The sequence below is a fragment of the Myxine glutinosa genome, chromosome 10 (genome assembly GCF_964187855.1).
Source record: "Myxine glutinosa chromosome 10, kmMyxGlut1.1, whole genome shotgun sequence".
Taxonomy (NCBI): Eukaryota; Metazoa; Chordata; class Myxini; order Myxiniformes; family Myxinidae; genus Myxine; species Myxine glutinosa.
In genome coordinates this window covers 93,891,766-93,907,101 of record NC_136270.1, presented here as the reverse complement: position 1 = coordinate 93,907,101, position 15,336 = coordinate 93,891,766, and the positions used below count along the sequence as shown (strand labels likewise).

At 33.3% G+C, this 15,336-nt stretch overlaps 1 protein-coding gene across 1 annotated transcript in view; it reads left to right on the top strand.

The window, feature by feature from the left end:
• The first annotated feature begins 3,300 nt into the window (after window positions 1–3,300).
• Window positions 3,301–15,336, top strand: part of LOC144893956 (uncharacterized) — a 36,958-nt gene continuing 24,922 nt past the window's right edge. Inside the window, exons 1-4 of the mRNA XM_078785209.1 lie at window positions 3,301–3,561; window positions 3,927–4,358; window positions 4,446–4,651; window positions 4,745–4,869. Coding sequence (XP_078641335.1) covers window positions 3,445–3,561; window positions 3,927–4,358; window positions 4,446–4,651; window positions 4,745–4,869 — 880 coding nt within the window. The 5' untranslated portion in view covers window positions 3,301–3,444. The remainder of the gene's footprint in view (window positions 3,562–3,926; window positions 4,359–4,445; window positions 4,652–4,744; window positions 4,870–15,336) is intronic.

Here is a 15,336-nt window from a genome sequence, read left to right as displayed (position 1 = left end):
TGTTCAAACTTTCTTTCTTGAGGGGGGGAAGTGTTATGGATTCGTCACTTCCGTTGTTGTGGTTTTCACCCACTTGACATATTTCTGATATTAGGTACTATTATTATCTTCAAAAGGTTTATTGTTCATGAACAGTTATCAAAAGTTAAAAAGGTTAACTTTAAAATGATACAGGAAACCGAACCGGAAGATGACGAGAGGGAGGAAGAAGAGGCATGGCGAGAAAAGTCGGACAAGACGCGTGACGTCGAACTCCATAGCGAGCGTTGTCTAAGGAAGGTCGCGAGGGAATTTTGAGTTACTTGAAAGGACATCCTGCGATAGGTATTATCGCTGGGATTGAGAAATCTGCATAGTCAGGTTTAGGCGTTGATATTCTGAAGGATCCTCGCTTGGGCGCTTCGACTCAAGTAAGAGCCGTCGGCCATTTTGAACCTCGCGCTTCGTTCACCGAAAAAGGTTTTGCTCCACGTCAGCTTTTCTCACCCTCCGGTCATCTGCAGGGGATGTGTGTGCGCAAAAGCGGCGTTTGAAGATTACGCTGCGGTTCGCTGATTGATCTGTGAATGTGCACGTCTGGTTCGCACCTTTGGGATTTCCCTTTTCACCGACAGTTTGCTGTTGGTTTGGACCATGTGACTGTCCACACTTTGCCTGTGCCTCATTACTCGCCTCATCGCATCTTCGACTCATCGTCTCATCACTACTCGCATGAGGGGATTATGTTTGAGTTATAGAGACATTGAGGAGTGTTCTTTTTCATTCACTGGGAGCGCAGTGAGTTATCTTACTTTAGCTGATGGTACCATCTTAAGATATATTGAGTGCACTTTGATTGCTATTGGTTGCACCGTTATTCTTGAGTGTGATTTTTAATACAACATTTGTTCGTTTATAATCATTGGTGTGGTTTCACCATTGATTACTGACACAGAATAACATATTTTTCTGCCGTGGCTCCCCTCGGTGTTCGGAGGTACACCGAGGCCAGGAGGTCGTCGAGGAACACGTAACAAAGGAGATAAATTGTCTATTGTGGTTCTTGGAAATGTAAAGATGAATAAGTAAATCAACATCCTGTGTGCACTGTGATATTGACATTAACTCGATCCATGATGAACTCTGTCTGACCTGTCTTGTTGGATGGAATGTATTTTTAAAATATCGAAATTTGCTTATGACAAAATATCACATTGGTATTTACGTCAAAAATGCTCAAATATTTAAAATAAAAATAACGAATAAAAAGTTTGCAAATAAATAATATATCAAGTCGTTGGGACCAGCAGAGTGTAATGTCATAAGGTGGGAACCCCAACAGACGCGTTTCCATGTTGCCATTGTGACCCGTTCACAAAAAGACTGTGAGCGCCATCATGTGGACCACTGTGGTGTTTATCGTGGGCTGCTTCAAACTTCCTTGGATATGCAAACGTTTTGAACAACGACCTTATGATCATTTCGTTTTGAACAACGACCTCATGAACCATTAATGGTCATTTCGGAACAACCTCAGGTGGTGATGAAAAAGAGGGATGGGAGTGGCGATTGGGATACTTCACTGGGATGTCGCATGCGCATTCAGGGCCATCGATTTACGATGTACGAATGAGACATATGTGGGAGTGGATCATCCTCATCATTATCACCACAATCATCAATATCGCCGTCATCATCATCGATCTCATCATCGTCATCGTCATCATCGCCATTGACACCGTCATCATCATCATCATCATCATCATTATCATCAACGTCATCATCATCATCATCGTGCCAGATTTTGTGCACAGTGTCGGTGAATCCAAAAAACGTTCCTGGGTAGAGGCTTTGTTGGGCTGAGTTTGATTACACAGGGTATTTTGTTGATGCAGGGTGTTTCGGTTATGCAACGTGTTTTGGTTTTGCAGGGTGTTTTGGTTATTATACAGGGTGTTTTGGTTGTTATGCAGGGTGTTTTGGTTAAGCAGGGTGTTTTGGTTGTGCAGGGTGATTTATTTATGCAGGGTGCTTTGGTTATGCAGGGTGTTTTGGTTAAACAGGGTGGTTTGGTATTATGCAGGGTGGTTTAGTTATGCAGGGTTTTGTTATTATGCAGGGTGTTTTACTTATGCAGGATTATTTGGTTATTATGCAGGGTGTTTTGTTTATTATGCAGGGTGTTTTGGTTAAGCAGGGTGTTTTGGTTGTGCAGGGTGATTTGGATATGCAGGGTGCTTTGGGTATCCAGGTTGATTGGGTATTATGCAAGGTGGTTTGGTTATTATGCAGGGTGGTTTAGTTATGCAGGGGTTTTAGTTATCCAGGGTGATTTGATTATTATGCAGGGTGGTTTGGTTTTGCAGAGTGGTTTGTTTGTTGTGCAGGGTGTTTTGGTTTTGCAGAGTGGCTTGATTATTACGCAGGGTGGTTTGGTTATGCAGGGTTTTTGGTTATGCAGGGTGGTTTGGTTTTGCCGAGTGGTTTGGTTATTGTGCAGGATGATTTGGTTATGCAGGGTTTTTGGTTATCAGGGTGGTTTGGTTTTGGTGATTGTTTTGGTTATTCAGGGTGCTTTGGTTGTTATGCAGGGTGTTTTGTTCATGCAGTGTGGTTTGGTTGGGTGTTTTGGTTATGCAGGATGTTTTGGTTATGCAAGTAGATGATAAATGTTGCTTCTGGGACACCTCCGTTTAACATGGGAAATCCCTATCTAATGTCATTTACCCCCCTGTCTTTAACAAAAATCATAAACACCTCTATTTCTCCCTCTATGAACCTATAATCCTTCTCACCTTATGAACCTATGATCCTTCTCGCCTTATGAACCTATGATTTTCTTCCTTTATGAACCTATAATCCTTCTAGCCTTATGAACCTATGATCATTCTCACTTCCATGTAAATTTCCCTCTCACCATCAGTTTTCTTCATTTCCCCTTAACACCTCTATTCCTGACCCCCTTGGTCTTATGGGCCTTTTACTCTTACTATCAATGATCATTGTTGTTCATTGATCATTGATTATGTTCGGGTCCTGTGCCACACACTTTTTGTTAAGCTCCGCGCCACTTTTTGCTAAGCTCCGCCCACTTTTTGTTAATCCCCGCCCCCTTTTTGGTAGGCCCGCCCACTTTTTGGTAGGCCCCGCCCACTTTTTACTAAAGCCCACCCACTTTATAAACTCTCCAGCATTACATTATTTTTAGTTAAGACATTACATCATTTTCTGTTGAAACATTACATCATTTTCTGTTGAAACATTACATCATTTTCTGTTGAAACATTACATCATTTTCTGTTGAAACATTACATCATTTTCTGTTGAAACATTACATCATTTTCTGTTGAGACATGCCCAGACTTGCCCAAGGGAATTTCCACAGGAAATGACACACCCAGTCTTTCTTATAAAAGGCACTAACCACACAGGCCTTTTCAAACACACTTTCTGCTTCACTTGAGAATGGACTACTATGCTGAAAAGGAGTTGGATAACTTTGACATTCCTTGGAGTCCTACTACCTGTGTGGAGCTCAACCTTCAGATTGATGAACTGGACTCGAACCTCTTATCAATGGAGGTAAGTTTATTTATTTATTTATTTATTTATTTTATTATTATTTTTTTGTATTTTTTTTTTTGTATTTTTTTTTTTTTGTATATATTTTTTTTTTTGTATTTTTTTTGTTTGTTTGTTTTTTTTTTTTTGTATTTTTTTTTTTGTATTTTTTTTTGTTTGTTTTTTTGTATTATTTTTTTTTGTTGTTTTTTTGTATTTTTTTTTTTTTTTGTATATATATATATATTTTTTTTTTTTTTTTTTTTTTTTTTTTTTAGATAAGACTCGTGTAAGAGTCAGCAAAGTTTCTTTTAATATTCATAGAGCTTGATTTATATAAATAATAATATTGTATTAAATTAATACGTTGTTATTTTCTCTCACAGGAAATTGTATCTGAGATACAAAATGAAAATACTACTTTTGCCACAACCTGGGGTGAAATGATGATTGATTTGTTTGAAGACCTTTTGAACAACCAAGACCCACAGAACGAGTTCTACCTTGATGACCCAGCCAAAGAGTTATACCTTGGAGACTCACTAAATTTGGGAAAAACAAATTATGAGGTCTGCCTAGATGGTTCTAACTGTGGAGCCTACCTTGGAGACTCACTAAATTTGGGAAAAACAAATTATGAGGTCTGCCTAGATGGTTCTAACTGTGGAGCCTACCTTGGAGACTCACTAAATTTCATAAAATTAGGAAAAGAGTTTTACCTTGGAGACTTTGAAAACTGGTTTCGTTTTGGAGACTCTAGCTGTGTGGAGCTAAACCTTCACCTTGATAAACTCGATTCAAATTTCTCATCAATGAAGGTAATATTTTATTTTAATATACATATAATAATTGTGTATTAAATGTAAAAAATAATTAATTAATACGTTGTTATTTTTCTCTCACAGGAAATTGTATCTGAGATTCAAAATGAAAATACCACTTTTGCCACAACCTGGGGTGAAATGATCGATTTGTTTAAAGACCTTTTGAGCAACCATGACCAAGAGAACGAGTTTTACCTTGATAATCCAACGAAAGAGTTTTACCTTGGAGGCTCTTTGGATTCTAAAGCAATGAACAATGTTCTTTCTTTAATGACGTTTGATTTAAGGTAAGTTCAGTTGATTAATAATCAATTAAAGTATATGTTATTTCATTCAATATTAGATAAGTAATATATTTCTTTTTTTTACATGTATTTCAGCAATATCAAGAAAGTTCGGGGAAGAAGATGCTGGAAAATACTTTCTTCCCATTTCTACTTTTTCCAACTTGAAAGCCTTGAAAGACAGAATTGGAGGAAGAGGAAAAATATATATATTGAAATATGTATTAAAAAACATTTTAAAAAAATATTGAAATACGTATTAAAAAAAGAAAAGGAAAAAAAAGATTATGCTAGGGTTAGGGTTGGGATTTTGAATGTGAGGGTTAGGGATGGGGTTGGGTTAATGGGTTAGGGATGGGTTGGGTTAGGGTTGGGATTTTGAATGTGAGGGTTAGGGATGGGTTGGGTAAGGGATGGGGATGGGTTAGGGATTGGGTTGGGTTAGGGTTCTGGATGTGAGGTGAATTTTTGAATGAATGTCAAACCTCACAGACTCATTTATCTTATATTATCATTGAATTGTTTTAAAAAAGTTGGGAAAAGATAAATAGAATTGGAAGGTCATACAAAGAGATGGAGTTAAGAACTTTTTTTAATGGTTGATGTAATGGATTCAGTTGTTTTGACTAACAAATATGGTGTTTTAATGTGGGGGTTGGGTTAGGGTTTGTACATTATTATGACCCACTCACACACACACAAAAGTTAAGCCCCAACTAAAAAGTTGTGGGATTCTGTGTTTGGGGTTCACAGATTTAAAAACGTATCCCCGTTATACACACAAAAGTTAAGCCCCAACTAAAAAGTTGTGGGATTCTGTGTTTGGGGTTCACAGATTTAAAAACGTATCCCCATTATACACACAAAAGTTAAGCCCCAACTAAAAAGTTGTGGGATTCTGTGTTTGGGGTTCACAGATTTAAAAACGTATCCCCATTACATTTTTTTATTTATTTATTATTTTCAAGGGTTATCAGCTTTGTTTTTTGTAATTCCTGTGAATAAAATGACCCTAAGATTTCTTCTCCATTTAAATCATATAATTTGTAGGTCCAAGGGACTGTATCCATTACATCAACGATTTTAAATAATTCATTAGTCCATTTTTTTGTATAACCTTTCTCAAAATGGCTTTTCCATCTGTATATTCTTACAATATCACCAACTTTGAACTTCGGTTTTCTCAAATTAATCTCCTTTTCATATTCTAATTTTGTAAATGATTCTGATGGTTTTGATTTTGTTGATGAATGAACGGTATTATTGTAATTATCTACAATACCCTGAATTAAATACACCCATTTTTGAGAACCGAGTTGTGTGAATTTTTTATATAGCCTCTCTTTCAAAGTACGATTAAAACGCTCAATAACAACTGCTTTTCCTTCATTAAAGGTGCTGTATAATTTAATACCCTCCCCCTTAAGAAATTTCATAAATATTTTGTTATAGAACTCTGTTCCCTCATCGGTCCACAGTTTCTTTGGTTTTCTTTTATCCCTATCAAATATTAGCTTAAAGGATAACATTAAAGTATCACCCTTTTTATTTTTTAAAGGAACAACCCAGGCAAATCTACTCCTCAAATCAATAACGGTTAAAGCATACCTGTATCCCCTGTCATTATTCAATTCAATTAAATCAGCGGACCATATGTAGTCAGTGTCTTTGGAATATACCTTCCTTCTTTTAAACTTGGTGATTATAGGTTTGTGTAATTCTTCAGCCAAAAGCTCCTCAGTCTTGATGACATCATTAGAGCCTAATAGTTTTTTGAGGGTGAATAACCAAGACCAAGTTTCAATTTAGCATTTATCAAATTTCTCACAATAAACCTATCAACTTTCTCTCTCAACGTTGGATTTTGTATCAAAGACAAATTATACAACATTTCTCTGTCTGCTTTATGTTTTTCAGTCAACGTAGTGGTTTTCCCATAAGCAATATCATGCTTCATACACACTTCATCAACCCTATTTGTAGGTTTAGACCAAGGTTTAGGATTGTCAGCCTCATCTAATCTTTTATCCAAGTTTGTTCCTGGGCCACAGAAAGAATACCCTGGAAGGTGTAATTCCCCTGGAATTCCAGTTGTTGTAAATTTGCTACCTGACAAAAACTTTTGTATGTCTCCTCCACTTTTAGGAGAGATGAATTGACACTTTTTAGAGCCACACACTTGACATATTCCTTTTTGATAAACTCTATTATTTTTAGCTTTAACATAAGAGATATTTTTAGATTTAGTTTTCTTTTTACATTTGAGACAATAACTCATATTTATTTATGAGAAAAAGTCCTACATAGTGCCAAAACCTTTTTGGTTTTCAACATATACATTTCTATCTTGATTTTTAAAACATAAAGAATCCTTAGAAATGGCTTCACTCTCTCCTCCATTTATTTACAAATAAAACTAACTAAAGTCAATAACACCAACATCATCAACTATATGTTGTATATCTGCGCTCTGAATTCATTATAGCAAATTTAAAAACCAATAAGTTCGGAAGAGTCATTAATTCTTTATTTTCCTCTTCAGTGCGTTGAGATTTATTTATTTGCCGTAATACCTTCAATCTTTCATTAATCTCAGGAATGGTCATGTTTTTATATTTTTCCACCCTCTCTCTTTCCTCCCTCTCCTCCTTCTCCTTCTCCTCCTTCTCCTTTTTCTCCCTTTCATCCTTCTCCTTTTTCTCCCTCTCCTCCTTCTCCTTTTTCTCCCTTTCCTCCGTCTCCTTTTTCTCCCTTTCCTCCTTCTCCTTTTTCTCTCTTTCCTCCTTCTCTTCTGCAACTCCTTCCTCATCCCTTGCTACCCTTGAGCTTGAGCCCCAAAGAATATTATACATATACTCATCTGGATTTTGAGATATTCTTGTATCTATAATTATTTTTCTCATAATAGGATACCAATAAGATTTGTTGACGATTTCTAAAAGAGTTTTATATTTCATAACTTTGAGAAGTTCATTTTTATTTAATATTTTAAACAAGTCTCTATTTGTGGGTTTAACAATATCAGTATAAGGCCAGTTTTTAATGACAAAATTCCCATGTATATGCTCCAAATCATAAGGTATGTAATACCGAGCACCCTTTTCTTGTAGGTATCCTTGAATACAAAAATTATAATTCTCTTGTAGTCTTCTTCCTGCCATTTATGTATCAGAAATATATGTGAGATTAATATTATGACAGGTAATACCACCCCATCTTCCCACTACCAAATCGGTTTGTATTCCTCGGCTTTCTATCCTTATCTCATTACCTTCCTTCTTTGTCATGCGAACCATCGCTATACTATCATATATTTTTCTTTTCTTAAAATCACGTATTTGTTGTTTACTAATTGTACTTCCACATAAATCCTTATCTTCACCAAGTGGATAATATTCTTCTTTACGAGACTGATTTAAATCATGTAGGTCTTCTATGTTTATTGAAAAAGACCAATTATACCCTAAATCAGGCATATCATACCCCCATTTATTAATTCGCATATTAACTAAATGTCCTTCTTTATAAAATTCAATTGTAAGCAGGTAGTTAAATTCAATGAGGAAAGGTGTATGGTCAGTATAACCAGGTGTTGTGGTTGTAAATTTTACTTGTTTAACAAAACGTGCTGTTTTCTTTAAAAATATATATTGTGATAAATCACTTAATCTAATTAAGTCATTCGCATCTGTAGGGTTTGGATAATTGATTAATTTATAAGTATTCTTCATATTAATATTTTTACTTACACTATATTTTTGTCGTTCAGCCTGTGCCTTTGTATAATAATTTGATAAATCAATATCCTGAGGGGATTCTCCAAAGATAGAACCATCTTTTCCAACATAAGTCATTTATATTAGATTAAAAATGATATCATAAAAATTTTCATTATTGTTGAGTTTAAATAATACATATAAACATAATTGACCACAACATTTAGAATTAATTTCTTGAACTTGAAATGTTTGATAAACACCATTCTGTAAGAATTGTATTACTTCAACAGGTGGTGGCATACCATAACTATCAAAATAATATTTATCCTGACTATTATGAATACAAACCCAATGAGAACCATTCTGTGTGTCTAAATTCATAATAATATTCATTGTATTCTTGGACAACTTTTTTAATTCATCTCTCATACAAATAACCACATTATCAATTTTTAGTGTTTTACAATACTTAGCTAGTTCTATATTTGACGTTGTATTCTTTCCAAATTGTTTAAACCATTTATCCATTTATTTATGAGAAAGATACAATCCATTACCCCGTTTAGTTAGTTTAACACCCGCTTGAGCGATAGAGGAAAGCATATCTCCAACTAACAATCTAGCTTTATCAGGTAGACTTTCAAGTTTTTGAGCAAAATCTACAATTACACCACTTCCACTAATTTGTTTCTCCAACTCCTTGTTATGTCTTTCCAATTCTTTTTGAGCTTTTAGTTGTGCCTTCCTTTCGTTAGCAGTTTTTATCGCTGCTGAAATACCACCAGTCAATGCTCCCGCCGCACTTAAACCAGCAAATAAAGGAATTAGAAATGGGAGAAATCCTCCTCTTGACTCGTCTATTGAATATTTCTTTAACATAGGTTTTGTCATTTTAATTTTAAGTGATCCAGCATCATTTAGTGTTTTCACCTGCTCTCTTGTGAGTAAAACATCAATTCTTACAGCTCCTTTTCTTTGAAATGTATTAACATTAATAATACAAGGCTTTTGATTTTGAATACAAGATGTTAATTTATCAAGATTGATTTGATTAACATATACCCCTACCATTTATTTATGAGAAAAAACCTATGTGATATTAATCATAACACCATTATCTGTATTAATCTGTAATTCTGTTTCCTCCAAAAGCAAACAATAAGCATCAACTTCTTCATTCTCTCCTCTTTCAATGTATAGAGAAGTATCCACTCTATTAGACTTTATAGTTTCCTTTTGAGAACTCAGGTCAATTGCGTAGATTGTATAAAGTTTTTGAAACGCAACCATATCCAAAATAGGTTCATTATTACCGTTGCTTTCACACACCTTTTGGTAAGACTTGTAGGCTTCCGCATAATCATTTTTTTCCCAATCAATTTCCAATCTATCTCGCGGATAAAATGTTCCATCAAGAGAAACCCGAAGTTGTTTCACCTTAGCATTATCACTCAGCGCATTATTCTTATCAGTACCCTCCTCTCCATCTGGTTTCTTAAAAATGAGCCATAGGTATCGTGGCTTTCCTTCAAGAACACCCAAATTCCAAGTGTAGGTAGTGTGTTCCAGTTTAACGTGTTGACATCTTCTTTTAAGGTATGATACATTTAGCGGTTTCTTTGAGTTAAGTCTTCTATTTAACATCTCTTCCGTTTTAAGATTAGGAGTATATTCACTAATATACCAACACAAATCATTAATAACAAATTTATTATTGTCGCCAAAAGCATTTTCAGCCCCAAAAAGCAACCTATTTACATTATCATTCCTTTGTAGTTGAAATCTAATTTTAAGACCATACAAAACTTTATCATAATCACAAAATCCAAATATACCTTTCAGAGGTACTGCTACCGTAAAACTATTCTCTGCTTTTGTATCATCATTATACATTGACTTCCTTTGACTATAACCAGGGTCAGCATTTGTTCCCGTTGACATATCAGGAATAAAACCTTCAACAGCTCCCTTACCCATTCTATCACTAAACGAATATAGTGTAAATTTCATCATTTCAGATATAGCAGAGACATAATCAACCGCTTCAACCTCTTGTGTTCCAATATACAGGCGGACACTATCAAACATTTTCCAGAAGAAATCATTTACGAGTGTAGCATTAGTATTATTCGCAGCCTTAGTGAATTTAAATTTACACAGCAAGAAACTATCAGCTATATTCAAGTAAGTTTGTTGATTATTTATTTCAAAACTTTTTGTTCCGTTTGAATTCCAGTCTGTTCCTGTTATAGCATTTACCTTAAAATAGTCTTCCTTTTTAGTAGAGTTTGAAATGATAATCGTATCATCCAAATCATAGATACTATCAATCGCTTCCATACTTGTATTTATATAGCATTAAAATCGTTGAAACCCTGACCCAAGTATTTTAATGATTTTTTGTCGTTCTTGTGAAGATAGTTGAGTTTTACCTTTTTTTATTTCTTTGATTGCTTGTAATTTATGAGACTCCTTTTGAGCATCTTTTATACTCTTTATAGCACCCGCAACTGAGCCCACGGCTGAAGCAGTTGAACCAATTAGGTCTTTATGTTTAAGGATGGTTGAACCAATACCCATTAGAGTATCAATTATCCCATCTCCTTTATTTCTAAATTGATGTCCCACACCCCGTTGTCTCTTTGGTTTATAGTATCCTCTCCCAAGAAACATACCTTCACCCTTATAGTATGGTGAAAGGAACATCCCATCCCCTGTAATTATTTTATATTTTCCCAACTCGTGTTTTCTCACAATAACCATTATTTATTTATTGAAAAACTTCACGTAGGTGAATTCTGATGGATATAATTTCATCATTAAAGGATATCATACGATTATCTTGGTCGGTTATCCTAAAATTTACTCTGTATATGGTTTTTCCTGACACAGGTAAATAGACAAGATTTTTTGGTTCCATATTAAATTTATAACCAATCGGGGTTGAGTATGCGCTGAATGAAAATATTGTATTTGTTCTTATTCCATCGTTATAAGCACCATCAATCAAATCACAATGAATTAATACTGAATTTATACCGGAGGATATTTGAATGACATTATCACTGTAAGACGTCCCGTTAGTTTCAATCTTTTTAGAAGAGAACCCCAATAGCTCTCTGAACGAGTTTTCAATCGTGAAATCAACTTTATAATTATTTTTAAGTTTAATAGTTGATTTTGAAGTGTGTTTTTGAATATCTATTACAATATTTTTTGGTTCATCACCTTTTTCTTTCATAAGGCGAGAGACTTCTGAAGATATTTGAGAAATCTCGTAAGCACCGGGTGAAACGGTTATAGTTTTATATCCACTTCCTGGATTATAACTAAACTTGTTGTTTTTCTCTGTGATATTAAAAAGGGTATTGTAAGTCTCCATTGACAACAAAGAAGCCTCATATTCTTTTTTGGGGTCAAGTTGTAGTGGGTAAGGGAATGAAGCTGTGTAATCACTCGTTGTGAAATTAAAACTAAGAATTGTGCTTCTCATCTTATTTAATATCTAATAAAATATCTTTGTATTGACATTTATTAATTATTTTCATATTCATCAACTGATCTAAAATGGCGGATGCTTCATTAAAACAATTGTTGTTTCCAGCCTTCTTACTACCTAACAACAATAATAACCTATTAACTAATTGTGATGGGTCATTTGGAAGAAAACTAACACCCGAACCAAGCTTACTTAAAGCATCAATAATATGTTTCTCCTTCTCATTCTTCTTACTTTTACCAGCAACAGAAACTCCATAATCAAGTGCGTTTAGCAACTCAATATACTCTCTATCTTCCTCTCTTTCCATATCAAGCGGTTCATCAAAATAAGGTGAATTAGAATGTCCATCTTTTGTTAGAAGAAACATTAATCTTGGGGTTAATTCAACATTTGGTTGGTCAGAACTTAAGAACACCAATTTATCATTAAATATCAATAACTTTTCTTTCACAAGATGGAACTGTGCTGGTTCTTCTGTTGGAATGAGACCTGCTCTGGTTTTTGAACCCTTCAAATATTCATTGTTTTGAAGAGCTTCTACAATATAATTGGAAAGTTTATTTACCTTCTCAAGATGCCGAAATAATCCTTCATCATCATATTCTAATTCTCCAAGTTCTTGCTCTGTCATTTGACTAAAATCTTTGAGCATTTGAAATTTTTTTGGAGTAAATTCTACCGTGGGAACTGTAGGTGAAATCGTTTGTTGAGTTTTTAAAAGTGGTTTAAAAAATTTCTCTTGTTTTCTTTCAAAGGCTTCTTCACCAGTTAGTTTCTGTCACCTTTTCTTCTTTATGTCTTCCTGTTGCTTTACAACTTTTGAAACCAACTCTTGATGTTCTTTAAACTTTCTTACTCTTTCTTCGGTATTCATTTTCTGTATTTATTTATTGAAAAATATCATTTAGTATCTCATCTTGTTTCACAACAATATATTTATATTTTCCAATCGTGTGTTTCATATTATTTTCAAATTCCTTCTTACTACGTAATGTAGAACAATTATCTCTCCAAAAATTATTTGTATCTATTGAATTTAACTTAAATAAAATAAAAGTATTAGCATTGTTTCTTATTGAGCGCCGAGGGAGTTGAAAATATGACTGACTAAGATAAATACAATTACAAGAAGAATGTCTCCCTCTTGTATAGTAGCTATCCATTACTGTTTGGTTTCTCTCATTAACACAATCATCAAAGATAACGAGGTTCTTTTTTGATTTATCTAAATCTTGAGGTGAAGGTATATCATCCGTATTATCACTGAGAATACAAGTTATGGGTTTTGGTTTTGATTTTGATTTCTGTGTATCACAAAATAATTGTATTATATCATCAATATTATAATCATTTAGTTTGTTTTGAAGTTTAAATAAACCGATAATGTCTTCCTTTTTAAGACCCGCATTAAAACCCTGTGAGAGTAGTTGATACTCAGGTTGAAAACTTGACTTTGTAAAAATTATTAAATTTTCATAATCTAAAAAATTAGGACTAAGGAGCATCTTTAAAAGTAAACAGGTTTTTCCACATCCGCTTGAACCGACTATTAGACATCTCAATGAATTTGGAAGATTTTTATGGTTATTAAATTTTATCTTATTTTCCCAAACGGGTAAAAAATCATTCATTTATATATTTGGAAAACAAGTCATCTAACTTTTTTTGAGTTTTTTGAGAAACTCTATATTTTATCCTGAGTTCAGGTTTAATTTCAAAATAATCCATTATTTTGTTTATATAGTATCTTGTATTAACATTTCCATTAAAATTATTTTGAATAATAAATATCATTAAACCCTTATACATTTCCTCAATACAAATAGTCTCTTCCCTTGTAAGAAATGGTGTATTATCACCATAATACTTAACATTCATCTCTCTTATTAATCTTGTAAAGTAATTCATTTTTGGTTCTAATTTAAAAGAGTTATATATTTTTCTATATTTTTTATTATCATTAATTAGAAGATAATCACAGAAAATACATTGTTTATATGCTTCTGATTCTGTATTAAGCCCCACTCTACCACAAGCCGGACAATTCTCTAATTTATCATATGGAGAGTCTGGAAATTCTAAATATCCTTCAGAATTTATCATATTTATAAAGTAAAATTATACTTAAAACAAAGTGCCTTTTTTAGAGGCTTTTTTAAAGATGAAACTGTGCTTAAAGTAAAACACCTTTGAGCTTTTCAACTCGTTTTATGTATATAACTTTACTTAAACTAAACGCAAATTTATTAGCTAATAAATACAATGTTTCAAAACACAAAAGACAAATTTCAATCAATCTCTACTTCGGTGGAAGATATAGAAAAATATGTCAAAGATGTTAAATTGAACAAAGATAAATATGGAAATTTTTGGATTAAACCCATAATGGAGAATAACATGTGTCCTTTTATTAAATTTACGGGACAAGCTATGTTAATTAATAACTCTATTAAAGTAAATTTGACAAAAGTTTCTCCACTACTACTAACAATTTACTCAAAGCTTGAAAAGGTCATTGATAAAGAAGCTTTGAAAATGAATGATAAGACCATCAACGATTCTAGAGGAAACATTTGTATATTCTTTAATAGACCCAAAGATGTGGGTGAAATTAATAATATGAATATTAGTGGTGAACTATCATTCCGTACTCTGATTATTAGAGATTATTTGAAAATAACATTTAATGTAAAAAATATTGTGGTTATTAGTTCTAATGAAAGAAAATATATAGATATTGATGGAAGTTTAATGGTATGTAAATGAGTGATATTAACAGTCAATACTCTGAGAGTTATTATACTGAGAGTCTAGGATCTGAAGATAGTTATGATACTAATAGTTTGTGTTCAAATGATAGTTATGAGAGTAGCTTTATTGATGACTCAGATAGTGAAATTGAAATTGATGAACTAGAGTATCTAAACTTTCTGGCTAATACATAGACGCTTTACTTTAAGTAAAGTTATATACATAAAACGAGTTGAAAAGCTCAAAGGTGTTTTACTTTAAGTAAAGTTATATACATAAAACGAGTTGAAAAGCTCAAAGGTGTTTTACTTTAAGTAAAGTTATATACATAAAACGAGTTGAAAAGCTCAAAGATGTTTTACTTTAAGTAAAGTTATATACATAAAACGAGTTGAAAAGCTCAAAGATGTTTTACTTTAAGCACAGTTTCATCTTTAAAAAAGCCTCTAAAAAGGCACTTTGTTTTAAGTATAATTTTACTATATAAATAAATATGATCAAAGCAACGTATTGCGACGTTTGTGAACAAGAATATAAACAATACAAAAGACACCTTAAAACTAACAAACACACATTTAATCTACTTCACCTACTATCTCCTATTCAGAAGGAAACAAAACACTGTTCTGCATGTAATAAAAATATCCTCAAGAAAGGCTTCGAAATACATCTTAAAACAATTCTACATTTATCAAATTTTATCACAACTAAAAACT